This window comes from Anas platyrhynchos, chromosome 3 (genome assembly GCF_047663525.1).
Source record: "Anas platyrhynchos isolate ZD024472 breed Pekin duck chromosome 3, IASCAAS_PekinDuck_T2T, whole genome shotgun sequence".
In the NCBI taxonomy this organism is placed as follows: domain Eukaryota; kingdom Metazoa; phylum Chordata; class Aves; order Anseriformes; family Anatidae; genus Anas; species Anas platyrhynchos.
The window spans coordinates 113,812,198-113,838,746 of record NC_092589.1 but is presented as its reverse complement, the minus strand read 5'-3'; the positions used below and the strand labels follow the sequence as shown (position 1 = coordinate 113,838,746).

Genomic DNA, 26,549 nt, shown 5'->3' with positions numbered 1-26,549 from the left:
TCCTGCTTTTCCGTTCTCCTCCATGCTCCTTTTTCCATGCTACTGTATCCAGCTCATGAGCAAACTGCACCTCAATTACTACTTAAGCAACCATTTTTCATCCCCTGCTTGTCCTTGTGTGTATAGCCCTTCATGCAGTGCGAGGCTGTAATTGAATCTTTGGGCTCCACTGGCATTTATGAGCTCCTACAGCTACTCTGTCAACATCTGAGACACTGTCTGGACTTCCTCACTCAGCTGTAACCCTATGTTCAACTGCAGTCTTGGCATTTATCATGCATACAATCCACTTGCACAGCAACATCTCTCTTTTCACAGCAGAAAGAGCAAATTAAGCTAAAAACCAGGGGCTCTGATTTTTCTCTGTTGGAGTAGCCAAGTCAGCAATAGCCTAGATTTGGGGGGCTGACAGATGATTAGTGGTCTTGAGAACCTCCCCCCATACATGTTCTCATTGCTAAGTCCAAAAAGGGGCAAACTTTTTCAGTAAATGTATTCTCAGCATCTTCCAAAAACTCAAGAGAGGCTCAGATTCATCATGCAAACACTGACACCTCAAAACACTTACTGTATATGAAAAACTCTTTAAAAGTGTATGGATATACAGTGACAGGAGTTAACATAATTTTGGTATGCATTCAAGTGTGTGTATGTGTGTGCCCTACTACACCCTTTAACGCATGGATTTTGACCAGAGCAGCTTTTCCTTCCCCTGAGCTGTGGATGACAGCTCAGAGCTATGTTTTTCTCCTAAACTTTTAGCAGGACCCAGTTGCTGTCAATCTCTCTCATTGGCATTTCCTTCCCTCCTCCCTGGTATTTCTCTTTCTGGACTGAAAGCATTGATGAAAATGTCATTGATTCAAGCCTGAACTTAATCAATGCAGACAAAAGATATATTCTCTTTATAGCCCTTTCTACAAAAGCCACCATTTTCTATGTGCTCAAACTGGCCAAAAATTAGAAACACATTTTATTTTGTTTTTCCAACCAAACCAGCAGCAATTATGGAGCCTGTTTCCTGAGGGCTAACAATCTGCTGGGAGCATCAACCCAGACTGCCATTAATTCCCCAGGAAATGCCCTGGGCCAAGGTTGTTATTGCTATTATAATAAATTGTTTCAATAAATAAAAAACAATCTAGGCATTAACACTGCTGGCTTCCTGTGATGGCTTCATACATTCAGAAACCTCAGTGGGGAGGAGAATTTGAGAGGGCCCCAATAAAAGGTTCAGCATTAAGCATAGCCAGATGAACAGTAGGAGCAATATCTTCTAGGGAATTTACAGTTAGCCCCACAGGCTGCTGAAATCCCTTGGTAGAACAGAGGAAGCTCTCCAGGAGCCCCTTATTAATAAGGCTCAGACCAAGCAGTCCAGAAGTTGGAATGATCTCCCCCGGGTTGTTTTTTGGAAGCCCCTTGTTAATAACTTGGCAGCATTGCTCTCTGCTTATGGAAGAAGAATAAAACAGGGATTTATGTAGGTTTCCCTCTAACAACTTCAATCTGAATGGGGCTACAAAACTGGAGTAAGTCACTTGTCCGAAGGAAGGCATTGGAAGTGCTCTGATACAATTGGGACATTTAATATTTATGTAATCACAGGGGATGGTTCTGGTCTTGGTGACAGACTGTGACTGCAGAGCCAGTTCCAGCTGTCACCAAGAGTGGTGAAATCTTCCCAAGCACTCAGACAGGTTTTGGATCAGGTCCATGACAAATAACAGGTCTGAGGTTTACAGGCAGGGATTGCATATAATTAAAAACCTAACTCTGTAACAAAAATCAGCTTTCAAATTAGGGGTATCCCTGAGCCTTTTGCAGGACTGAACGCTGAGCAAGACTCTTGTCTGATCAGCTTGTAAATTCACTTGTCATAGACATTGTCGACTCTTTCTCCCTGTTTCTGAGAAATTGTGTTCAAGGTTCTTGAAGCTGGGACAAGACTAACACCGAACTAGCTGTGATACTCCTAACCATGGTGATAGCTGCAAACAGAATTGACAGTGAGAACCAACACTCCTGCAAAGAGCCTTCGCTTCCTGCTGTGCTGTGACTTTTCACCCCTCGTTTGTCAATAGGAATGTTCCCAACTTTTATATGACAACTTCAGCCAAAAAGATGGTAGAAATGAGCACAGATTTCACTAGCATTGGTACTTTTCCCAACTGTGGATTGCAAGACCCTGCATGTACCAATGGTGCAAATGACAGAGCCTGCAGCTCTTCATTGCAACTTCCCAACAAAACTTATCATCTTGTGAAGAAAAGGTGAACACAAGTGAGCACATGATTTTGGTATTCTCCCGAAGCCAAGAGACACCCCACTGCCAGGAGGCAGGAAAATAATGGAGTAGATTGTCCTTACAAGTAATAGAGTGGATTGTCCTTACTCTTGACCCATGCAATACCAAGTGCCCGTAACTGCCTTTTCCTGGAGTGGATTTGAGGGTTTACAGCATCCCCTGTACCAAAACCAAAAATTTTCTTTATATATCACGTCTTCCTTTTACAGTTTACTCTTGCGAAGTCCTGTTTTGAGCCAACTCACCAGCACAAGCAAAACCTGAATACAGCAATTTCAGTTTGCAAAGTGTACCTGAGGGACGTTTTTAGTGTCAGGAAACATTGCAGTTCTTGCATTAATGTCTCCCTATGGCACAGAAGCTGTGGTTAAGAGTGGTGGAAATTGTGTGAAGCAGAACCAAAGTCTTCCTGGCTGTCCAGCACCCTGCCTCTCCTGAGACACTTCTGTGGCTCCTCTATGAACATCAACAGTTGCTGTGGCTTAAGCTTACTTCAGGGCTCAAAACTCAGGGAAGCATGAAAATTTCCAAGTATTTTGCTGCTCAGTGTCTGCAGGATGAACGGGGGTGGCTTTGCAGTGCTTTAGTTTTATGCAAATGACATTTGTGCCCTGTGACACAGCTTGTCTTTGAAAATATAATCTAAAACCTCCACATTCTCACATATATCAAAATAAATCATGCGAATTCTATCCTCCCTGCTAAAATCAAAGAGCTAAATTACATGTAGCAAATAAAGATGGCTTAGGACATAGAATCATAGAATCATAGAATATCCTGAGTTGGAAGGGACCCTTAAGGATCATCAAGTCCAACTCTTGACACCGCACAGGTCTACCCAAAAGTTCAGACCATGTGACTAAGCGCACAGTCCAATCTCTTCTTAAATTCAGTCATCTGCTGTTTCAATCCACAGGGCAGCCATCAATTATTTTTGTGATAAATAACAAACTGAACATCCATACCATTGAGATCAAAATTCACCTAACAGTCATGGTGCAACAAGCTCCTCAACTCCTCACTGTAAACCAAAGTTGTGAGGTCTTGGTTTTGCCTATTTGACATCCAGTGAATCCAAACACATCACAAGGAGACCACATTGTGAGAGGACAAGCAAGTTCCACAGCAACATGACAGTTAAAGCTGTCATTATTTATTACTGGTGCTGGAGTAAGTTTTAGAGGCTCCTGCCAAGAGTGACACCCTGGGAAAGGGATGAATCGAGGCCTTGTGCCCCATAAAAGGAATGCAGAGTCAAAGAGCTCTGCTGTGGTAAATGGAAGCTAAGTCCTTGGGGCATAGTCAGCAGTCCTGAATCCTAGTACCAACTGGCCCCTACCATAAATCCTACAACCTTCTGCTACCCATTACCATTCAGATGGGGAAAATAATGTTAACAGCATTTTATTTTATAGTAAAGTTGGGAATGAAGGTATTTTTTTCATGTCAAAAATGGCAGATGTAGGTAAAAGAGGGGAGAAGTGTGATACATAGAAGATTCATTTAATGTTTGCTTTTCCTAATCTTTCCTTAGGGAAGTCCATACAATGAAAATATATCCCTTTCAGCCATCTTTTGTGAAGAACATTACTACTTCCACTTAATCTGCCTGCTTCTTCAAGGTGTCATGAAAAAACAGGACCCAATGCCACCATTCAATGACTAGAAAGTCAGAACTTTGCATTCACTATTCGTGGTCCTTTTAGAAGGACTGTCCACTAAGTGTGCAGAAAAACTCTTAAGCTACTCAATGATTCCAAAATGCAAAGCTCTAGTTAGTTGTTTCAAATCCAAATACTTGTCTGTAGCAGCATGGTGGCACCTCAGCAAAACCAAGAGCATTGCAGCAAGAATGCATTAGTATTTAGTGAATCAGCAAGGCTGAATGGCACAAAGGCATGAATAATTGTTGCTCGCAAATACAAGAGTTTTAGTTATATAGACCCCAGACTAACTGTGAGCAGACCAGTTGCAGTACACAGAATTATTAACAGTGTGTAGTGAAAGAGCAACACGTTAGTATTACTAACAAGGTGCATACAAATATTTCATTCAAATGGAGAACAATCTGCAATCCCATAAGAAACTTCCTTCTGTGGAAAGCAGTAGTTTGCCCTAAAATGTGTTGAATTAGTGCATCTGATGTTACTCAGCCAATGCTCCTCCTATTCTGGGCATGGCTTATCCAACTCTGTAGTCAACCTCTACTTTGACAAGGCACCTCACAAGATGGAAAACATTTGCACTACATCTCCTGCCTTTGGTGGACTTTTTGCTATCAGTGGTACTGACCCCAAGCAATGAACAGAGCACACAGTCTCTATCTCAAGAGCAACTTTTTAACACCAGTCTTAAAGGCAGATGGTTCCTCTGCTACTTGAAAGCTGCATGTGGGTGAAAGATAAACTGGGATCCAAGGAAATCTTGCTCTAAACTACATTTAAATATACAATTAAGCAGACTCTCAAGCTACTTCATCTTCACACTTCTACTGAAGATAAGCCAAATTCTCTTAAGCAGGGTAATGATCTGAGTGTTGCTTATTTTCCAAATTACAGGACAACAAGCTTGCCTTCCTAATGTGCCAGGCTTTGATCTCCAGGAAAATGGAGCATTAGGAATAATACAGCACGTAAGATTACATTGTATTCAACTTCAGATGAGAGCAAATCCAGGGAAGCGCAGAGCACAATAAACCCTGTTGTATACTGTCAGCTAGAGCTGCCCTCGTCAGGTCTTTCAAGGGAGAATTCGCTGAGAGATGAATGAAAAACACCAACAGTTCAAAGAGGTGGATTTAGCCCTAGGTGGCTGTGAAACATAAGCTTGTTTGAGGGTCTACAAAGAGCCCAGAGAGGTGGTAGCCACCAGACCTACCTGTGATGAAGGCGTATGCTGCTAGGATGTTGCTGAGCAGTGCCATCTCTGTGCTAACGCCCACGGGCTCCATGCTGCTGGTGAGCACTGGCGGTTGTGTCTCATCCACAGGAAGCAGGAAGGGGGTGTTGTCCAGAGGGTAGAACGTGGCCGATCTCCCTTTCTTCTTCTCTGCTTTTGAAACAGAAAGGGAATGAGGAACCAGGCAAGTGTACCAGCGCTGTCCTGCCCTAGCCTCACAAGGTCAGGATTCAGAAATCCAGAGCTGCTCAGCAGCAAGCCACCCAAATTTGCTCCTCTTTTTGGGGGCAATTAAGCCTTTGCAGTTACCTTCAGTTGAGTCCATGCCCTGTCTGCATCCAGACAGCATCTTCTCTCCCCCGTCTCCTGCTCTTTCATGTCACCACTTAAACACACCCACCTACGTTACAGCAAATATGTAATCAGGTTTCTTTTCTCTTATGTAAATCAAAGGGGCCTTTATCAGCTAAGCTTGTTATAAGCCAGCACACTGGCTCAGAAAACACCGGCAGAGTTGGCAACCCTCCGCCAGTGTCACACTGCAGCGATCCATCCACACCTGGCAAACAGACGCACTTTCTCTCCAGCTTTTTCAGGGAAGGGCAGATCTGAGTTTATGACTTCCTTCAGAAGCCTGCTTGCATTGAGTTTCACCCAGACATCATTTCCCCTTTGGAGAGGTGAGTGAACTTGGGTTTATGATTTGATTTTATTTGTTGAAGACCGGAGCTAAGAATACAGCTAATTCCAGGAGGCTCAAAGCGACCCTTTCAGACCTTATCAGCTCACTGCTGAGTACTCTCTGCACCTTGATCTGCTGGCAGACACCCCCACCAGTTATAAAACACTAATTGTTTTAAACACACAAAAAAAAGTCAGTGCACAGGACCCAGCTCCATCATCCATGTGGCTGTTTAACGGTAGCTGTTACAGATTTCCAGGCTCCTTTCCCCATGTGTCTGGTTCCAAGCAGCACAAGGTAAAATCACAGACTTGCACCTGGCTCCCATTTACCTGCAGGTATTAAATTCAGGAAACTGCCGGGTTCATCTCCTACAATACCACCAGTGCCATGCAAGAAAAGGCACTCTGACCACAGCCACAACGTGAGATGGTCTGTGCTCACCTGATCTGTCTCTGTTCCCTGAAAACCTGCCAAAATGAGACATCACCTTCAACCTGTGAAGTGGCACAGCCCAGGGAAGCAGTGACAGAAATTGAGGGCTGTCAAAGAGAACAGGTAATACTGGGTGGAGAGGCACTGAGTGCACGAACGTGCGTGCAGCAGTGTCAAGTCCTAATCTGCCTCACAGGAGAAGCAGCGGGGATGGACGTCCAGGTGTAGCTGTAAGCGATGAGCCCCGAGGAATGTGGTCACAGTTGTATCTCTGCCACTGAAAAGCTGCATGGCCTTGGAAAAGCCACACTTTACAAGCTACCAAGGTGTTAATGACTGGCCCCCAAGCAAAGTTTTCAAATGTGGGTGCCTGGCTGGCAGATGCAAAAGAGAAAAATATCCAAAGAGCCTCTTGCTCTGGGAGAACAGTGATTGCTGCAGACGAGTTACGCAATGGAGGCACTGGGGCACAGAGGGGTAAAGGCACAGCCAGCAGGAAATTAACAGGAAAGCCTTGGAAAATATTTTAATTCAGATGTAAGCACCAGAAATATTAACATGATCTCTAATCTTTCTTTTTATTCTCTTTGCCCAGTAAATCCACATCTGTACAACTGGTTGAGTTTTTCTCAACTACTGTTCCTGCAAAGAAATCCACTGAAAGAAGGGTAAATGTTTCATGCCCACACACTGAACCACTACCCTCCTGAAGATGTCCTGCACACTTCAAAGCATATCACATAGCACTATGTATCTAGACTGAGGCAACTGAATCCTGCTGTTAGTTGACAGACCTTAAGAGTGATTCAGCTCTCGCCATGGCTGATACTTAAAGCTTGATGTTATTTGCTCATACACAGACCTCTAAGAAACCTCTAAGAAACCTCAGGGTCAGAAGGACATCCATGCTGTGCTGCCAGATATGAGAAGAGATGTAGGGAAAACTCTCACCCTTATAGAGCAGCATCCAGAAGCCAGGTGAACATCCCAGGTCATCTCAAATGAGACATATATGTGGAAGCAACTGTATCCTGCCCAGGATGTCGACATACTGAGGCAGAGCTCTGAACTACTTAATCTAAAATCCCTTTACAATCAATGAAAAGGAAAAGAATCATCAAATGATCTACTAACCATACATCTGATCCTAAAGAGGCCCACTGAGTTAGGTGGCTCCAGGTTCCTATGATGTCTTTGAGAGATTTCTATGACACAGCATTGAAGTCCAGCTAACATAGATTAGGTAGGATATGAACCCGGGACCTCTGCATCATGCTCTCTCACTTGTCCAGCTCTGGGTTAGTGACAACCTACCTTCCCCTCACTGTCGATGCATTCACAGGATCTCACTAGGACTAAGGTTTAAACTATACTACCTGTAGGGGCTTCTCTGTGTTCAGGTACTAGATCAGCTAGGAAAGACTGAGATGGGCACCACTTCTGCCTGGGTTTGGACATCCCTTGGAAACCAAGCTGTGCAAAAATGGTGTCTTTTAGGAGAGACTAATGCATAACTCCTCTTATGTGAAATGTAAGAAGAATTATTTTTTTTTCTCTGACACATCCAAAGAACAGATGCAATCAAACAAGTTTTTAAATTAATACTCATCTGCATACACTATACTCTGGCAAAGAACACCACAAAACCACAGAACTGGTTCTGTCATCTGCAGGACTGTACAAGCACAGACAGGGAAGACAGAAAATGACTGGGGTTATGCAGGAGGGGAAAAAAAAAAACAAACAAACATAATTTCATAAGGGTCATGTGTTGCTATGCTACGCAGTTCCCTGTGTCATTTAATCCAGGATCGTACTAAAAGGAACCTCTTTTTCTTTGCTAGCTTTGCAGACTTTGTCTTCACCTAATCCCTCACTGGTTTTCTCTTCACCATGTTCACCCTTTCCCAGCTGTTTCCACTCACTCAAGCAGTTTCCCAGTGACTTTACACCAAAGTTGAATGAAATTATTGCAGCTAGCAGTAAATTTGGCCAGCGACACAATTTAAGCATAGCAGAGGTTATCCATGATATCAGGTAGACTTTAGCAAATAGTTTTAATAAAAGAAATAAAACAGGAAAGGAGATTGCAGAAATGTCCAAATATTGTTTTTGCTATTTTTGAAACAGTCTTACAGCTTTTAATTTCAAGATGACATCTTTGTTTGAAAAGTTGTGTGTATTTTCAAAATGAATGAATAAACAATAAGAAAGCTAAATAAAAAGGTGTCATTTTTAGAAATGAAATGTTTAGATGAATGAAAATGAGTTCAGCACTTTTTTGTGCATTTAAAAGAATCATGGGGATCACAACATTTATTTCAGTCTGACCTAAAATTCTTCTCCTTGACAAATTTTCAGTAAATCCTCTAAACTGACAAATCTGTTCTTGCTGACTTTTAGTTACCTGCAGATTGATTATCCAGGCTGTGGGTTAACTTTACCAAGACTGCAGACAAAGACAAGGTAGCCCTGTCCATATACTCCTTAAAGCTCTGGGAGCACAGGGTGGGAATTTCAGAAATAATGTTATCACCGTCTCCAGCATGTTGGGAAACATAATGCAAAAACACTGCCTAACCCAGTAAATGCTCACCTGTGCTCTTCCTTTGTTCATACACCATCCCTTCCTCCTACTCACCTGTCCCTAGATAGCAAAGATTTGACTTCATTCATATCTCTTCGCTTTGCATTTTATGAAAATAGCATCATATTTCAAAGCTCAGCTGAATGCTTCTCTGTCCCCTCTGAGGCAGATCTCCTGCTATGTCCGCCCTGGTTTTGATTTGCCACTGTGTTAGACGGGTCTGCAAAGAATTTCTGTGATGAGTTTTGACATGCATGGCCATTACTGCTACTTCAAGAAACCCAGAGTGAGTTTCACAGTTCACTTTAGTCAGTAGGTTGTCATGCCTCAAAACCTCTCTTTGTGACTTTGACATATAGACATATATGTACCCTGTTTTGACATATAGGGTACAATATAGAAACCCAGGTAAGGTATATAGCCTCTGTAAGGGGAGATGGAAGGGAACGGCTACCACACCACAGTTAGGTTTGAGACAGCATTGCAATAGTCATAGCTACCTGGGAGAGCACGTCCTATATTGGAAGGAGAGACATCAGAAAGGAACACGCCGTCCCCTATAACATTGGGATCAAACACCCTTGGCCGCAGTGGAAAATGTGGCTTCTGAAATCCTTGGTAATTGGTTGGTCCTGGCTGGGTTTCATGCAGAAGCTTCCTGGGAACTGAAAGAGAAGAGTAAGAAAAGCACAGTTGTTAGAGCAAGTTATTTCAGCTGGTCAGGATGAGAATTATCACATTATGCTATGGGCTCAGCTGATACTTAATTATACCATGTGCAGACCAAACAGACACTCATTTACCACTTGATGAATGCTCTCCAAATGCCAGCACAGAGACATTCAATGGGAAAATGCTAGAAACTATAAAGTGAATAAGATATTGTTTACTTATAATTAAGGGTTGAGACTAGACGAAGGGTCAGATTCAAACAGCTTATTTAGACACCCATCTAAGGCACTGAAATGCCTGGTAAGCTGGTCTTTGGTCTCAGCCCTGAGGTTTGGAGTCCTCCAGCTAGACAGCCCCGTTCCTACCATGGTGTAGAGTTGGGCAGGAAGCCCATAGCAAAGGGGAGGGACTGTTGGGTATGCCTGAATCCCTGCCTCTCCCCAGCCATCAGGTTGCTGGCTCAGAACTGCACAGCAGATATTTCTGTCCACTTTGGAATCCCAAAACCAACCTTTGGAAGATGCTATCCACAAAAATGCATAAAGCCTAAAACATCCACCACAGAATAAGAAACCCTGCCTATAAGAAATCCTCCCCACCCTGTGGGGTTGAAAACACTCCTCATTGGGCTTTAGGCATCAGCTAAGCTGGGAAGGACCCCTCCTCTATTCCTGCCACCCCGAGGAAGAGGGTGAAGGCTCAGCTAAACCCTTTGGCTCCATGTTTCATCCAATACACAGGTAAGGTAGGTTGATATGTCTACAAGAGCTGTGTCTGAGCATCTTTGGCCTCTTCTTTGGACCAAAGTGTGCCTTAGTAAGAAGACTATTTTCCCCTCCTCGATGTTGCAAGGCCAGCTCTTCAGCTGTACCTCCAAGCAAAGCAATCAAAGCCGGTGTGACTACACCAGTGTACACCCACTGAAAGCGAATCCACACCGTAAATTCACTGATCAAGACACTGAAGCATGTCACCTGTGGAGCTGAACCAGTTCTCTGCCTCAGCCGAGGCCATCGCCTGAGGCTATTTCCGAGCAAAGTGCCTTTCCATACAAAGAGAAAAAACAGATAGACGGGTCGTTCAGCTCAGAAATCAGAGGAGTAGAGCAACGAAGGACAAAATAAATAAATTTAAATTTCCAGAGGAGAAATATATGTTCTCCTCCACTGACTGTACTCTAATACATACATCAAAGCACCACTTTGTCCCTTCAGAGAGCCAGGACTTTACTGTGTTAAAGACCCAGACTGCTGAGAATGAGGTGCAAGCTCATTAGACCTACAGAAACCCCAAGGGAGGGCTGCTGGGATACTCAGCTCTCCTTCCTCCAAGTCTAATGGCCACTGCCTCTCGTGCCCCAAGCTGGCTGCCGCCTCCTGGTGCCTCAGTTTCCCCACTGCTCTGTTGCAGATCGTTCTCTCATCTACGCTCTTCACAGGGGTGTGATGTAGCATAATTAAAGAAGTAAAGCACTTTGAGATCCTTGGCAAAGGCTCGGAGGAAGACTTGGAAAGCGTGCAGCCCTGGAACAGAAAGGAAATTCCTGCCTGCCCCCTGCAGCTAATCAGCTGCCAAGCTGGAGCATGAGATTTAATCGTGCCCACTAAATTTGCCTGCATAACTACAAATATTACTGGTGGGGGAAGCAATCCAACCGCCTTGTTTACATTGTGTTTGACTTACTGTCTTTGCTGAGGCAAAGAGAATTGTAACTATATTTACTGACTGACCTGTATGAGGCTGCCAAGATATCAGCATTGAAGTTCTCACATTATTAGTAGAGTCATGCTAGGTCAGGAAACAGACATAAAAAACCTACAGCTCTTGAATAGCAAAAAGCTGGCACAGCAGTTTCTAGTGAAACCAGAATTGGCAACTGTCTTCTGATGGGAAGGCAGCAAATGAAACATATCCCCTGCTAAGAACTAAACAGAAGCAAGGGGAATACCTATGCCAGAGAAATATCAGAAAGTCTGGGGAGGAGGTGGGTAGAACAGAGACCATCCACACAGCCAGGGAGAATCACAATTCCGGGTGACTAATTTGAGACACCAAAGGCAAACCTGATATTCAGAGGGCTCAGCATCCTCCAGAAATAAAAAGAAAAAAAAAAAAAAAAAAAGTTTGCTGCATCTCAGGCTGAGGACCTGAAAGGCATCTAAAGGACTCAAGTCAATATACCCTTAAACACTCTTCCCAATTGCAACCCAGGTAAGCTGTTGATATATGTCTGATGAAGAAAATGAAGCAAGAGAAACACAGAGACACATTTTTAGCATATTTTGAGCTAGCCTTTCACATTTCAGACTGCCTTTTAATCATAAACATCCCAGTATTCATGTCCATCTCTGGGGCAGAACACAGGCACAGAAGCTGGGTGGAGCCGTGTCTTGCTTTGAACAGGTGGCACCATCAGCTACTTCAAGCCAAATGGGAAAAAAAAATAATAAATCTTCTCCTAAGCACACTTAGGAAATTGAACTACATCTTTTCTTTTGGCAGCTGTGCCACAGCCACTATAAATGCTACCTGAAGGACCGCAAGAAGAAACAGAGTAAAACAAAGCATCATAAATCACACAGCAACCAGTCAACGGCATCCCAACGAAGTGTGGAGATGGAGATGTATTCGGAGTGATTCACTCATAATGTGTCACAGAACAGCACTTTACTGGGCTATGGTTGTGCTTTCATCTTTTGGGGATGGCTGAGAAGGTAAGGCATAAAGAATAATACCAAGTGGGCATTTGGTGTCTAAAAATGCAGATGGCTATGTAGAGAGATTCCCAAAAGCAGGCAGACATTTAACATCTGTGATTAGCATGTGCTTTGGTATTTTTAAAAATCCTAGGCAGTTCTTGTCTTCATCTCAGCAACTAAACCCCTTTAAAGATCTGGAAGCAACTCAGTGCAAAACAGGATGTCTACAGCAGATGAACTTAGGACTTTTTCATTTGAAGGTACCATTTTTCTCTGTGGACTCCATAAACATCTTGAGGACATTTTGCCAGGACAAGACTATCTTGGCAAAGAGTAAATAGAGTGACGGTACATGGCAAGTCTGTTCTTTTTCTAGTTTATACGACACTAAACCAATACGCAGCTTAGATAGCTTGATTTAGAAAGTAAAATGGAAAGGCTTTTTCAAGTGCAAAACACCTCACAATTTCCAGTTAGCTTCTGTGTGGCAGCCAACTCCACAAGAAAGATTAAACATCTGGTTCCTTTGAAATACCCTCCTTAAATTCTCCAGAGAGGAGTACATCTGACATTAAGCATGGCATGAACTGAAGCAAGGTGTCAAGAAAAGTTATTTGTAATTAAACCCACCAGAAAAAAAGTACCTGGGATTTTAGTCTTATCTCAGCATTAAGCACAGAAATCCTGGCAGGGAAGGGCTGGCACTCAGCCTGCTCCATTCAATCAAGCAGAGAAGTTAACACAACTCAGTCAGCAGAACAAGTGAAATATGAGGACAAGTGGGAATGAAACGGGGCCCTCAGTCAAAATGCTAACACGTCCGATAGTCAGGAGCCTTGCACCTTGAAATATGGATGAAAAATGAGTTGGGATGAGTTGGAAGAGGGGAGATGCTTGGGGGACTTCTGGGGATCTTCAGTCTTTCAAGGGGTAGCAATCAGTGTTGAGACGTGGGCATTTATCCAAATGATGAAATTCTCAGATAATGTGGCCCAGGCAGCTGAGTGGGGCTTACAAACTTTATATCATCCCTCTGTGTCTGTTTTAAAAGCAGTTCAGGCTCCTTGCTCCCACTGCTCCTACTGGAAGACTGCTCATCTGTCTGAATCAACATCGTGCTGGCGATAATTTATTCCAGTTCCCAAACCCAGACTTGCATTACCCATTTACGATGAATTAGTGGTACCAACCCCACAACACATCCTCACCACCACTGTCTGCCACCCTCCCCCTGCAGAAGCAGCAGCAAATGAAAATCAAAGCCAAAGCGTGCTCTGGCTGGTACAGCAGACCCATCAGACTTGAATACAGGCAACTGGCAGGACAGCATGAAGAGGCACGTGCTGCTGCTGCTGACAGCATCCTTATTTGTACATGGTGGAGCCTCCTTCTGCTGGGATTTTCACACAAGCACTCTCTTGTGTGGCCAGGAAACAGAGTTGCTATGCCTACAAGCAGCAAAATTATGAATTGCAGTGCTAAGAGATGGAAAATGCCAGCCAACACCTCGCCTCTTTGTTAACCAAGATGGTTTGCTGTATTTTGTCTACTATGTTGATCTGTCTAGTTTTAAACACTCCAGTTCTGGGGGTTCGGCTCCTTGCCACATGGGATTATTTCGAAGAGGAATATGGCTCTTTCTCAGGAACTCTACTCCAATACACTGCTGAGTGTTTCAATTGAAGCGTATATATTATTCCCCTAAACAAAACATTTAACTGTTATAGCCCCCAAATTTTACAGATGGGGAACTGGCTTAGGGACAGTTTTGAAAGTGTTTAAATATCAAAATAATTCGTCCAATCTCATGGAAGGAATCTGTGCCAAAGAAAGGAAACTAATTCAAACTCCCTGTAGTCCAGCCTCACACTCAAACTCTGATAATCTCATCATTTGGTGTTTCCTGATGCTTGATCTGGGCCTAAACACGTTTAAAGACTTCCACTCCCTGACCTCCATTATATACACAGGTCAGTCAATTGGATCAGTGAAAGCTCACTCTTAAAAACATACAGACGGGGGCTTTGTCACTCTCCAGTCCTCCACTATATATTCACTTGTGCATTTCCAGTCCGTGAGCTCAGTAAAATTAAACCAGATCTGCAGGACCTTCAGTAAATCCTGCTGTAAATGACTGAAGCAGTGTGCAGTTTGAACAAAACATGATTCCCTCACCAATGTAAATTACAAGCAAACCTTTTATCCGGGCAGGTTGAGGCCAGGAACTGTTGACACTCAACATATTTATAAAATTAAAAAAAAAAATACTGTGAGTAAACACCCAGTACAAACCATTGTAGGTTTTTAGAGCTAGGAGCTCTAAGTGGTTGTTGTTTGAGACTTGAAAGTAAACAGCATCTGTCCTGAAATGGGATCATTCATGTTTCTGAACTTCTAAAATAAAGCAATTCCTTAGCACATATGTAAGGTATATGACTCTCTAGAATTGCAGAACTGGAAGTGTTTTATGTGCTGTAAAACCTGAATTCACTACGCAATCAGTCAACAATTTATATTAAAATAGTGGATTTTGACTGCATCACAATATAACCACAGAGCAAAAAGGAAACATCACGTATGTGAAAACACTCTGAGCCTGGTGACAAAAATAACACCGCTATGTAGAGTGGTACATGGGAATTGAAGATGCTAATTTGATCAACAAAATTAAATTAAGGCATAGCCTAACCCTCTGTCTCCTTCCCAAGGGTCTCAGGCATAGCCAAGGTGCAAGTTGAAATTTCTTCCAGCTGTCTGCGGCCACTCATAGCCCATTCAAGTGTTAGTATCATGTGGCAAGAGTTTTCATTTTGTCATAGTCTCCTCTGTCACATCAGACATCCAAAGCTTACCTTTAAATCCTGCCCCATGATCAGACATTTCCCCTTCATCTGACAGGGGAACAGTTGCTTTTTGGTCAGGTATAGCTATAATACTAGATGGGAGACCATCAGATCCCACAGTTCTCAAATGTCTCCATGAGCGGCTACATGGGCACTCCTATAAAACAGGTTGAGTGCACTGGACATCAGCTCCATGCCTTGGCTGCAAACCTTTGGGCAGCATATATCACATTTAAAGTATGGTACAGTTTACACAAAAAGTGTAAAGTGACACAGGAGACAGCAGGAGATGTGAAGGGTGCTTTGTGCAACAGAACATACGCCTAAAAGTTGGAATTTGATCAACACATTGCCATGTAAAACCCTCAGTCCCCTACCCCCCACCAAAAAAAAAAAAAAAAAAAAAAAAAAAAAAAAAAAGCAGATATTTCTCAAACATAAGTACATAAGTACTCAAGACCTTTCCCTCTCCTTCATTCACTCTAAAAAGGGAGATTTTTCAGCCAGCACTGGTATGGGCTGTAATCCTGAAACTGAATGCAACATCCCAGAGAAAGAGGGAGTTACTCAGCCCACTGCAGGCATGCTCTCTGAGCATGGTGGTTCCAAACCACCGATAACAAGGAAATGACTCATGCCAATTACAGTAAGTCCACTTCCAAGCACCACGTGGAAATCAAGTGAGACTGTCTGGGAAAATAGCCCTGCTGTAACCAACCCACATACACCTCTCCGAGCCCAAAGCCTGCACCAGGGCCCTCCTCCCCTGCCCCTCCCCTCAGACACTGCCCAAAGCAGAAATCCATGTCTGTTCTAGTGATTTTGGGGCTGGTGAGAAACAGCACAAGCTGGGATGCCTGGCACAGCACATATAAACCTTTGGAGATCTCTGCCAAGACCACTCCTGAGGCAGCCCAGCCACTTTGCTCTTTGCTGCATCTTCTGACAGCAGCTCACTACAGAAAGGTTGTGCAATAAGAGTATAAATACAAGGCAGACAACCTCTTATCTTGTTTGCTTTCTACAGAAAAGATGTTCATCCTTTTCTCACGCAGCTGCAATCAGAGAAGTGACTTCAAAAGTGAAAGCATTTCTGCTCCAGAAAACAAAGCCCCCACAAAAAAAAAAAAAAAATCTCTCTGTCTCATCGTTTCTCCCAGTGGATTCTCCTGCAGTCAGCTGGGACTGTGATGTGTCTGTGATGTATGCGAGAGGTTTTAGGAGATTAAGGTACCACAGGGCACATCTGACTGAGGCTCTTCATGGCGTAGAGACATGCACAGGCACTGCTCCCTCCAGGTTTCTCCCTTCTCTTGCACATGACTTGCAAGACACCTCCCCCCCCTGTTTTCTCCTATTTCCAGAAATGCAATAATCTTATCAAAAGAACTAGTTCACCTCATTTGGGCATTCAACATATGTGTGCCCTAAAGAAGTCCTCCTTAAAGAAGCTACATTCCTAAGTTCCCTGTATAGTCACAACAGTGAAAGGTGGGTGCCTTGAAACCCTCCAGGGGAGATTCTGTCTACTTAAATTTAGGAGCCTAATTAGGGGTAGTTAATGAATCATAATGTTACCTGTGGATTTATTCTCCTGGGTGTATCTGAGTTAAAATCTTACAAACTGCTTCACATCTTTTACTCAGATATTTTTCTTCTATCTTGAACTTTTCAAATCAGGATTTGAAGCTACAAACACCTTAATTTCTAGCCAATGATGCATGTGCTTGATCTATCCACAGGCACTTTTCCTTCTGCTTTCATAGTCATGAAAGTTAGTTGTTCTTCTTTCATCATCTTAAATGTAATAACAGAATACGAAGCATCTATTGCCAGGAACTCATAAATCTCTTGCTTGATGTGGCTTTTTGTCTCCAAAGGGCACAGTGGAAAGCATCGCATGCACCAGGCTGCTCCCTACATGTTCTATTTGGAGAGAAAAATGGATCAAAAGGAAGAAAGCCTTGTAAGAGATATCTGCAGATACGAAGAGCTACTTTCATCTGGTAGATTTCTGCTTGCTGCTGAAGTCAGTAGAGTTCTGCATTTTCACTAGATAATACGTCTTTAGGAGGACGAGACTCAAGCTGAGACTTGTCCAAATTCCACTGTATTCAGCTACACCCCCCATAGGACCTTCTGCCAGGTGTAGCTGTAAGACCTCTCTGGCGGTCCAGCTGCATCAAATCTCCACCAGACCCAGAGGAGACCACAACAGCAACTTTACACTCTGAAACAGCAGCTGTATATTTTATGGAAAAGCAAACTCAACATCACCTCCAGCAGCTACTGCTAGAAGCATAGGGTACCTACCATCAGCAAGGTCACTGTGGGAACAGAAGCCTGGCTCAGCATTCACATATGGAGGTAACCCTGCAGAATTAGGCAATCTTCCCATTATTTACGTGCCAAGCACATTCAGAATCTGGCCATTCAATTATGTACCCTTAATTCCACAAATGGCAGCATTCTTCTGGCTTTCTCTGTTCCCCCATTTGAACTGCATCTAGCACATACTTGCACTGATACTTTGCAAACTAGCCTGCTTGTGTATGGATTTCTTATGTTTTATAGAGAATACCAGTCAGTTGGTCTCTTCAGAGGATAATTTTATTACAGACTGTAGTTTTATTCAATGATGTAAGTAAATCCACTCCACTTTGGATCACGGTGATGCTAAATTTCAAATTTTGACAAATTTCTTTCTTTTTTTTTTATAGATTCATAAAATATCCTGGGTTGGAAGGGACCCACAAGGATCATGGAGTCCCACTCCTGGCTCCACACAGGACCACCCAAAACCCTATGTCTGAGAGCATTATCCAAACACTTCCTAAACTCCTGCAGCTCGGTGCTGTGACCACTGCCCTGGGGAGCCTGTCCCAGTGCCTGACCACCTCTGGGTGCAGAACCTTTCCCTAACCCCCAGCCTGACCCTCCCCTGTCCCAGCTCCATGCCATTCCCTTGGGTCCTGTCGCTGTCCCCAGAGAGCAGAGCTCAGCGCCTGCCCCTCCGCTCCCCTCGTGAGGGAGCTGCAGGCCGCCATGAGGCCTCCCCTCAGCCTGCTCTGCTCTGGGCTGAGCAAACCAAGGGACATCAGTCACTCCTCATATGCCTTCCCCTCTAGACCTTTCACTGTCTTTGTAGCCCTCCTTTGGACACTCTCTAATAGTTTTATGTCCTTCTTAAATTGTGGTGCCCAAAACTGCGCTCAGTGTTTGAGATGAGGCCGCACCAGTGCAGAGCAGAACAGAACAATCCCTTCCCTCAACCAGCCAGCAATGCCATGCCTGATGTACCCAGGGTACAGCTGGCCCTTTTAGCTACCAGGTCACACTGCTGGCTCAGGTCCAACTTGTTGTCAACCAGAACCCCCAGATCCGTTTTGGCAGGGCTGCTGTCCAGCCTCTCATCCCCAAATCTGTACATACAGCCAGGGCTGCCCCATCCCAGCTGCTGAATCCATCACTTGCACTTGTTAAAATTCATGCAGATGGTGACTGCCAAGCCCTCTAATTCAGCAAGATCTGTCTGCAAGGCCTCTCTACCCTCAGGGGAGTCAACAGCTCCAATTTAGTGTCACCCACAAACTAACTCAGCACACCTTCAAGGCCTGCCTCCAAGTCATTAATGAAAACATCAAAGAGAACTGTCCCTAAAATGAAGCCCTGCAGAACCTCACTAGTGACTAGTTATCATCATGCTCAGTCATTTTAAACAATCTTTTAATTCTGTATGAAAGACTTGACTATTGTAAATTACTTTTATAGTACAGAACCATTGTCTTTGGCTTATTTAGGCTTTGGCCTTGGCAGAAAAGTCTTTTGTGCAGCATATCTATTTTTCAGGAAAATATGTGACACAATGTGTGGCTCACAGAAGGATGCTGACAGAAGCATTGTGTGTTCAAGTGTGGCTGATTCAGAGCCAGGGCGTTGTTCATGTGAAGAATTGCTTGCCAGTGATGGAGGAGAGTCTCCGTGCTCAGGATGCCAACACATACACAAGTGGTTGCCGCTCCGCAGGTTTCCAGGAACCAAGGATACAAGGATATCCAAGTAAGGGGAATGGCATGGAGTAAAGGACTAGAGGCCCTGAAACAGTCTAGAGCTGATGAAAAGCCATTCCAGCCTCCACCAGGAACACAAGGAAGGCAGGGAAGCAGGAATCAAAGAAGAAAAGGTACCAGGGATAGTAAGGACATCCACGGCTACACTGGCCTACCCCAAAGAAAGTGTAAGAAGCCTCATGCTTCAGCACCTGAGCCAACCACTAGCCTGATACAATCCAACCATTAAATTCCAAGAGTTAGGAATATAACTTCTCCTCTGAGTCTACTCAGTGAGATGGACATTTAGGGAATTGTCTGTGCCCATCTCTTATGCAGCATTACCAATCCTGTAATCCACCTAGACCTGTAAGGCATCAGAGAAATGATACAAAAAAGAACTAATTAAGAAACAAAACAAAACAGAACAAACCAAAACAAACAACAACAACAAACCCTAAGCAAACAACAACAAAATACCCAAGCAGCATTTCCCCAGACATTCCCACATGGTTTGTCTCCATGTCTGCTGGCAGGCATAGGCAGGAGATGCTTCCCATTTGTTCCTCTTGTCTAATTAAAAATGTTTGTAATTACAGCAGTAAAGCTATGCTGTCTAAAAAAATATTTTCTTTTTAACTAAGCACTACTTACCCAACAGTGTGTGCTAGTTCTTTATCATGTCATCAGCGTTTTTTCCCAGTAATCAAACAACACAGAACTACACAATGGGCTGGATTTTTTTTTTTTCCAGAAAGATAGCAGAGCCTTGATAACAAGGGCTGAGAAATGTCCAGCGAGCAGCTGGTAACCTCTGCGTTAAAGGCAATGACTTTGTCTGGTCAGATGTCTGATTCAGTATGACAGTTCCCAGGATCCCACAGGATGCCCAGGCTGGAAACCTTGCACAAGGAAAGCTGAGCAAGAGCATTGGAATAAGGATTAAAAGTGAACAAAACCTTATAAATTGGCTACAGTGCTATATGCCCTTCAGTTATACACAGATTAATGTAAATTAATATTTATTGAACCAAAGTACAATGCAGTTTAAGATACAGAGCATGATGCAGCTTCTGTTGTACAGGACTTGGCTTATGTGAGAAGCCAGACTACAATAACAAACTTGAAATCCAAAGATCTTTGAACAAAGTGGCACAACTGTTTTTAATATAAATCCTCCTATTCGTATGGTTATAACCTGTGAGACATCCTCCTCTGGGGATGAGACTTCCTGAGCCCAGTGAAAAGTTTGAGGATAAACCCTACAGATGTTTTTGAATTATGAGAGTATTAAACCTCCTCTGTTTTTTTCAATAAGTACATTTAAGTTGCAGAGCCTCTCTAACACACACCATTGGCCTTAAGTTATCTGGCTTGTAGACTGTGAAAAGTTCTTTGTGTGTTTTTTGTATTTTTTTTTCCTGGTAGAAAAACACGTAGCATGCATCATCTTGCTTCCATGCATATCCTGAGGGAGCAGTAAGGACTATGAGCTCGAGTGTTACTACAGTTGCTACTGCAAGTAACTGCCAGTTCTCTGGAACAGCAAATTATAGTCACTTTCTTGTCACCACATAAAAGCAGACACACACCATGGAAAACAATGCCAGGGTTTTGTTTTAGCATAGCGAGGATGTCACTAAGCACCTACCCTATGCTCTTATGCAACTTGCCCTGCAGTTACTTCCACCAAGCACAATCTGCGAGCACGGGAAAAAACTGTGGGAATATGCAGCGCTGGATGGTTGTGGCAGCTTTCCAGTACTTAATAATGATTTTTTAAAAGAACTTGAGGTTTCAAAAGCTAAATGTTTGTTTCTATTAGGCTTTATGAAATGTTCAGTGACGACAGTATTTTGAGCACTCTACTGTGTGCTTTTCTACCTTTCACAAAAGTAACTAAGATTCATTTACATGGAAGTCCCTTTCTCAGATGATACCTGGACTTGCACCACCTAGTTGAAGGCACTTACTGAGATGGGATGGGTGATTAATTCACTCCTCCATCAACTATACAGATAAGCTGATTGGTCTCCCAGTTTAACCACTTCAGTTAAATACCAGTATTAGTGCGATTAAGGCTTTGCAAGACTGAGCTGCAAGTACAAAAGTTATAAACATATGTATATATATACACCTATATAGAGATATTGATGTGGAAGACATCACTGGAGAAAAGACTTATCTCATTTATTCCATTGTTAATTGAGCTAAATAATGCTGAATTGAATCTTACCCACCAATAAATGGAAAAATTGTTTCAGGACTATTTGGGACTCCCTTGACACCTCTCGAAGAGAATAGTAGGTCTGACACATCCCAGCTACTCATAATACTTGATTCACTGGAAAATCTTCACCATGTTGCCACCCTAGCCAAGCCCCAGCACAGTCATTCAGGGAAGGTCAGAAACAATGCTTTTTTGTTGGCCATTGCCCAGCATGGTCCAGTTTCTGCCTATTTGGGTAGCAAGGCCTGTTAATTGCCATCTCTCCTACTTCACCTTTCAAAATGACTGAATTTAATCCATTTAAAAGAGCAAAAATGGAGATGTATTTTCATCTGCTATGTGTTTAAAAGTGCTTCTTATTACACATTCCCTAGGAAATACAGATTGCTAACTCACAGCCAAAGATCTATAGGGCCTCTAGTACACACTCCATGATGTGGTACCTTTATTTTCAAGCTTCCTTTAGGGGACTCTTAAAATCTTTTTAAGACTTTAACACATACCTTTGCTGCTAGTAACTTGAACTCAATGCAGACCCTTTATCTGGCATGCACTCAATTTAAGTTGCCACTTCTTTCAAGTGGAATATAAAGCTCTGTATCACACAGTGTATTTGTTCCCTCTACTGGCTATCTTGAGCCCACCAACCCTGATATCTTATCATCAGATGAAAGGATTAATCGAACACAAAGAGCCTGTGAGCATCTTTAACTAACTAAACCTTTAACAAGCACATTTCCAGGAGGTGGTACAGACAGGGGACAGGGATGGTTTATGAGACCATATAAATAGCAAAGAAACTCATATAGTCCATCAAAGTATTTCTGTCCCATGCTGGGATGACTGTGGTTTATACCAACAGAGAGTCTGCCCTTCTCTCTAAAGACACGTTGCAGGATTCACTCAGCGCACAAATAAAAGTGGCAGGTCCTCCAAACGAAAATGAATCCTTATCATTTCAACTGCATGGGATAAAATCTACCTCACAACCTGCTCAGGATATAGTGACAAGCTGTTATTAATTGCAGTTCCAGTAACCATCCACGTTACTTCAAATCTGAAGTATCCACCTTAATTACCTTAATGCTAATAACTGGTTGGGATCATAACAGTTGTAGGAGAAAAATACTTGTTAACTTGTTGACTGCCAGATACAGACTGCTGATAGGAGATTTATCCGATATTAAAGTATTAAAACTGACCTCAGCCTGGCAGGAGAGGGCTGTGATTCATGCCCATGACTCCTAGGCAGTGTGAGAATGCAAACAAATAATTGAAGAAAGATGAAAGCATTAGATGTTTCACTGGAATAAGGCAAGAGACTCCCCTCTGGTTTACTTTCTGGTAAAACTCCTTCCTAAGTTTCTCCTAGCTGAGCAAGAACTTCAGCAAGTCCAATATAGAATTCTGTTATGTTGCTACCTTGTTTACTCCTGTACCATCCCATTAAAATTACTGCTCTGGTGGAGGGTGAGAATTGGCCCAGTATTCTGCTTAGTCTGAGCTTTCTGTCTTTGAGTTGCTTCAGACTTTTCTCTGTGAAAAAATGGAGAACCTATCTGAAATGCAATCTGTATTTAAAAAAATAATCTTGCATAAAAACTATTTTCTTCACCCTTGAGCAAATAATTCACTTCCAATTACATCCCAGGTAATGGAAAGTCTAAGACAAATAGAGTTCAAAGTCAGGCACGTTGTGAAAGAGGCGCGCTCTAATTAAAAACACAACGTGTAGAAGAAATGCTATCTTTGTGCTTGTACGACAGTTGGTGCAAAGAACTGCCTTCACAATTTCCCAAGAGCAGCATAGGCTTTGGAGGCACCTAAGTACTGCTTTGATGCCAAGTTTCACAGAGCTAGAAATCAAAAACTATCATCAGTCTAGTCTCCATATAACTGTCTGACAGAACGGATGAAACAGCTACAGCGTTATTCAAACTCAGGCATTTAATGAAACATATCAGTGGTAACTCTGAAATATCATCCGTAGAATGCCTCTTTCAAGTGGAATCACAGTAGTTTGCATATCAGGATCTTGCAATAGTTCTGATGCATTTCTTACTACCCTGTAAATCTACTCTCACAGGACTGGTGCTTGCTGTGCACTGAGACAAGGTCTTCCCTCAAATTTCATATTTCTGCTGATCATCTTCAAAAGGAGAAAGGATTCTTTTCTCTCAACAGGGACCTGATGTTTTCTGAAGGTTTCTTTTGTTTACTTTCTTCTGAAAGGTCGGAGACTAAATATACAACATCCACAGCTATCTGCAGGCAATGAGCACCTGGCCACAGAGGAAGAGGGAAGCTGTGATCTGGAGACAGATCGAAGCGTAGGAGGAATGACCTTAGCATCATTGGCAGGTCCTGACCTTCATGCAAAGGTACCCAAAGCAATGAAGAAACCCAGGAAGGGAAATGCGTGTGGTCCTTCAAGTGTTCTGTTTAGACCCGTGAAGATTTTCTGATTGATAAAATAAAGGTCAACTGATTTTTGGAACCATTAAAAAAGACACAAAGAGCATTGGGCTTCATTTACATGTTATGGAAGAAGTAAACTGTGGTTGCAGTGATGCTAGGAAATTAAACACACCATTTACCTGGTACAGCCTGACAACTTTTGTGCGCTCTTAGCACTCAGAAGAGTGGCTCCATCCAAAATGCCCACTGGGAACAGCATATAGCCCATGCTAACTTCTAAGCTGTGTCAGAAATGGGCAACAAACACCAAATATTGCACCTGCAACTAAGCAAGACCATTCATTGAGTTCCAGTGACAAGAGCTCCTGGGCTTTGGCACGATTCTGTTCTTCAGTACAAACCTCATTAACTCCAGAGGTCAAACACAGCAGACTAAGCAGCTGGGCTAGTTTGGGAGGTCAGGACTGTTCCTCAGGACTCAAAGCACCTGGGACATGGACTCACAGGTCCATAGCATTAAAACAGGCATGGAGTTGGTGACCTGGAGATGTGTCAGGCCAAGAGATCTGCTGTCTGTCCCCTGTGAAGGGACCTGGGACAGCCCTTCAGGACAGTAGCCAGACCCAGGGCCGTGACATATACTCAGCTCAGGGATGTTACCAGCTATGCATGGTACGAATGGATAGCCCTTTAGAAACACTAGAAGGTGCAAAATGCTCCATGGGGAAAAACAGTTGACAATATCCACTTGGCCTCCCTGACCTGTCCCTTCTCATGTGTTCCAAGCATGTTTGTAACACAAAAAAAAAACCCTCTTGTATACAGAGCTACCTGTCTCTAGTAGACCATCTGTGATGCACCATCTGCCCCCATGGAACTGTACTCATCCCCTCAACTTGTCAGGACAACACATACAGCAGCACTCAGCCTCCACCATAAAAGAGAATGAACTCAGTTGGCCCTAGCTAAACACTCTTATCAAAGTAATTTATTAGCACAGCGTAGAGCTGCTACTGCCCAGAAACAGGAAGGAAACATATTACCATATCTTTCCCTAATACTCCTCCTTTCCCTTTAAACACAAAGAACAAAAAGGTTGTGTTAGGGAGTCCAGCAGGCTCCTGTGATTGTGCAAGGATGTTATAGTGGGCACTTCATCCATCAAAGAGACCGGCAGGGTTCAGGGGAGAGATGGTAAGATAAAATAGTCTCCTGGGTCAAATTCAAGCCATAAATGTTGCTCCTTTTTATGTCAGAGGGAAGTCTTTGACTTTTAATCTTTCCATATTTCAATTAAATGATGCAAATGACAGAGCTAAAATAGATGATAGATGTGCAGCGAACCTCCCCCATGTTTTTGGGTTCCTAAGATTTCTCTCTTAAATACCATTACAACCACTGTGTAAAATTACAGTGGAATTTAGTCTTAAGCCACACTTGTATCAATCATTTGATTTAATGAGCTATTCAAGGGCTGTTTCCCATCGGTGCCCCTCTCCAGTTGTGGCTGTGCTAGAGCTAACAGCACAGATGTAAGACAGCTTTCTATGTGGAAACTCTCATATTCCATCCATGTACATTTAAGCAAGGCTTTACAGACATGCTTTTACACAATTAATCATGATTATATTTTTGCAAAAGTATTATGGTATAGTCTGACATTAAAACTGCTTTTTCCTTCTCAGTTTAACCAACTGAAAAACAAAAGTCAGATTTCTGATGGCGTTCTCTGAGACCAGTACCTCCATCTGTTTAAAGGGGAACATCTTCTACAGGCATGTTTTGCATTTATTTATTTTCTTGTTCTTCTACTGGTATTTATCAAGTTTTGTTTTGTTTTGTTTTGTTTTCCAACAAGAAAGACACGAACTGCACTACCAGGAAAAACATAAGGATAATCTGTCCAAGAGAAAAAAATTCCATATCAGTGCTGAGCACGTGGAGCCAGAGACAGTCCTAAAAGGCTGATCACCCACAGAAGGGGTGAACTGCATCTCCCTATTTCCACTGAAGAGATCAACAGCCAGAGATTTACAAGCACTCCATCTCTCTTGGGACAGAAATCTTCCACCCAATTTAAAACCAGGTATTTCCCTACCAGGGCTGTCCTCCCAGGCCCAGCTCTGACTCTGGGGAGTACAAATTCCTCATAGAAATAATTATTAATGGAAGTTTTGCCCCAAGACACCTTGATGTAGAGCTCAATAGGAGGTCTTCCACTGGTTTCTGCCACTGCTGGCACATTCACACAGATGGACACAAGCTGCCATGAAAGACAGACTGTAAGGAGAGGGATTAAAAGCTGGCTGTGCAATTCATCCTGAACCCAGCCTTCTACCTCCTTTGTTCTGTGCTTCGTCCTTAACACTAATTGCAGAAAAGATCTGCAAAATGCTGCCAATAAACGTGGGGCTTAGTCAAACAAAGCCCTCATAATTATTTGATTAAGAATCATTTTCTTTTTGCGAATACAGAAAAAATTAAAAACAGTTGTGCCCTTCTGCATTCATAGTGTGGAAGTAACCACCATGGAATCTGAGCACAGTTAGCTGAGGTTTCTCACTGCCAGCCCAGCGTGAGCCAGACCATGTCCTGGCCTCCTGGGAGGAATGGCTGGACAGAGGAATTGCTATTTTCCCTGGATGGACACAGCCCGTCAGCTGGCCATATAACAGACATTAAGAGGGAGTCTGGGATTCAAGCACTGCACAGATGTCAGATAAATATT

At 43.0% G+C, this 26,549-nt stretch overlaps 1 protein-coding gene across 7 annotated transcripts in view; it reads right to left on the bottom strand.

Annotated features, from left to right (window-relative positions):
• Positions 1 to 26,549, bottom strand: part of EVA1A (eva-1 homolog A, regulator of programmed cell death) — a 202,943-nt gene that overhangs the window by 3,659 nt on the left and 172,735 nt on the right. For 4 of the 7 annotated variants that reach the window (XM_005012924.6, XM_072036519.1, XM_072036520.1 and 1 more), the window contains 2 exons: positions 9,411 to 9,575; positions 5,186 to 5,359 (listed from right to left, as the gene is read on the bottom strand). In XM_005012924.6, coding sequence (XP_005012981.1) covers positions 5,186 to 5,359; positions 9,411 to 9,575 — 339 coding nt within the window. Of the gene's footprint in view, positions 1 to 5,185; positions 5,360 to 5,515; positions 8,936 to 8,964; positions 9,375 to 9,410; positions 9,576 to 26,549 lie in introns of those variants that run through there. The other 3 variants (XM_013093401.5, XM_005012928.6, XM_038177428.2) reach the window with 3 other exon arrangements.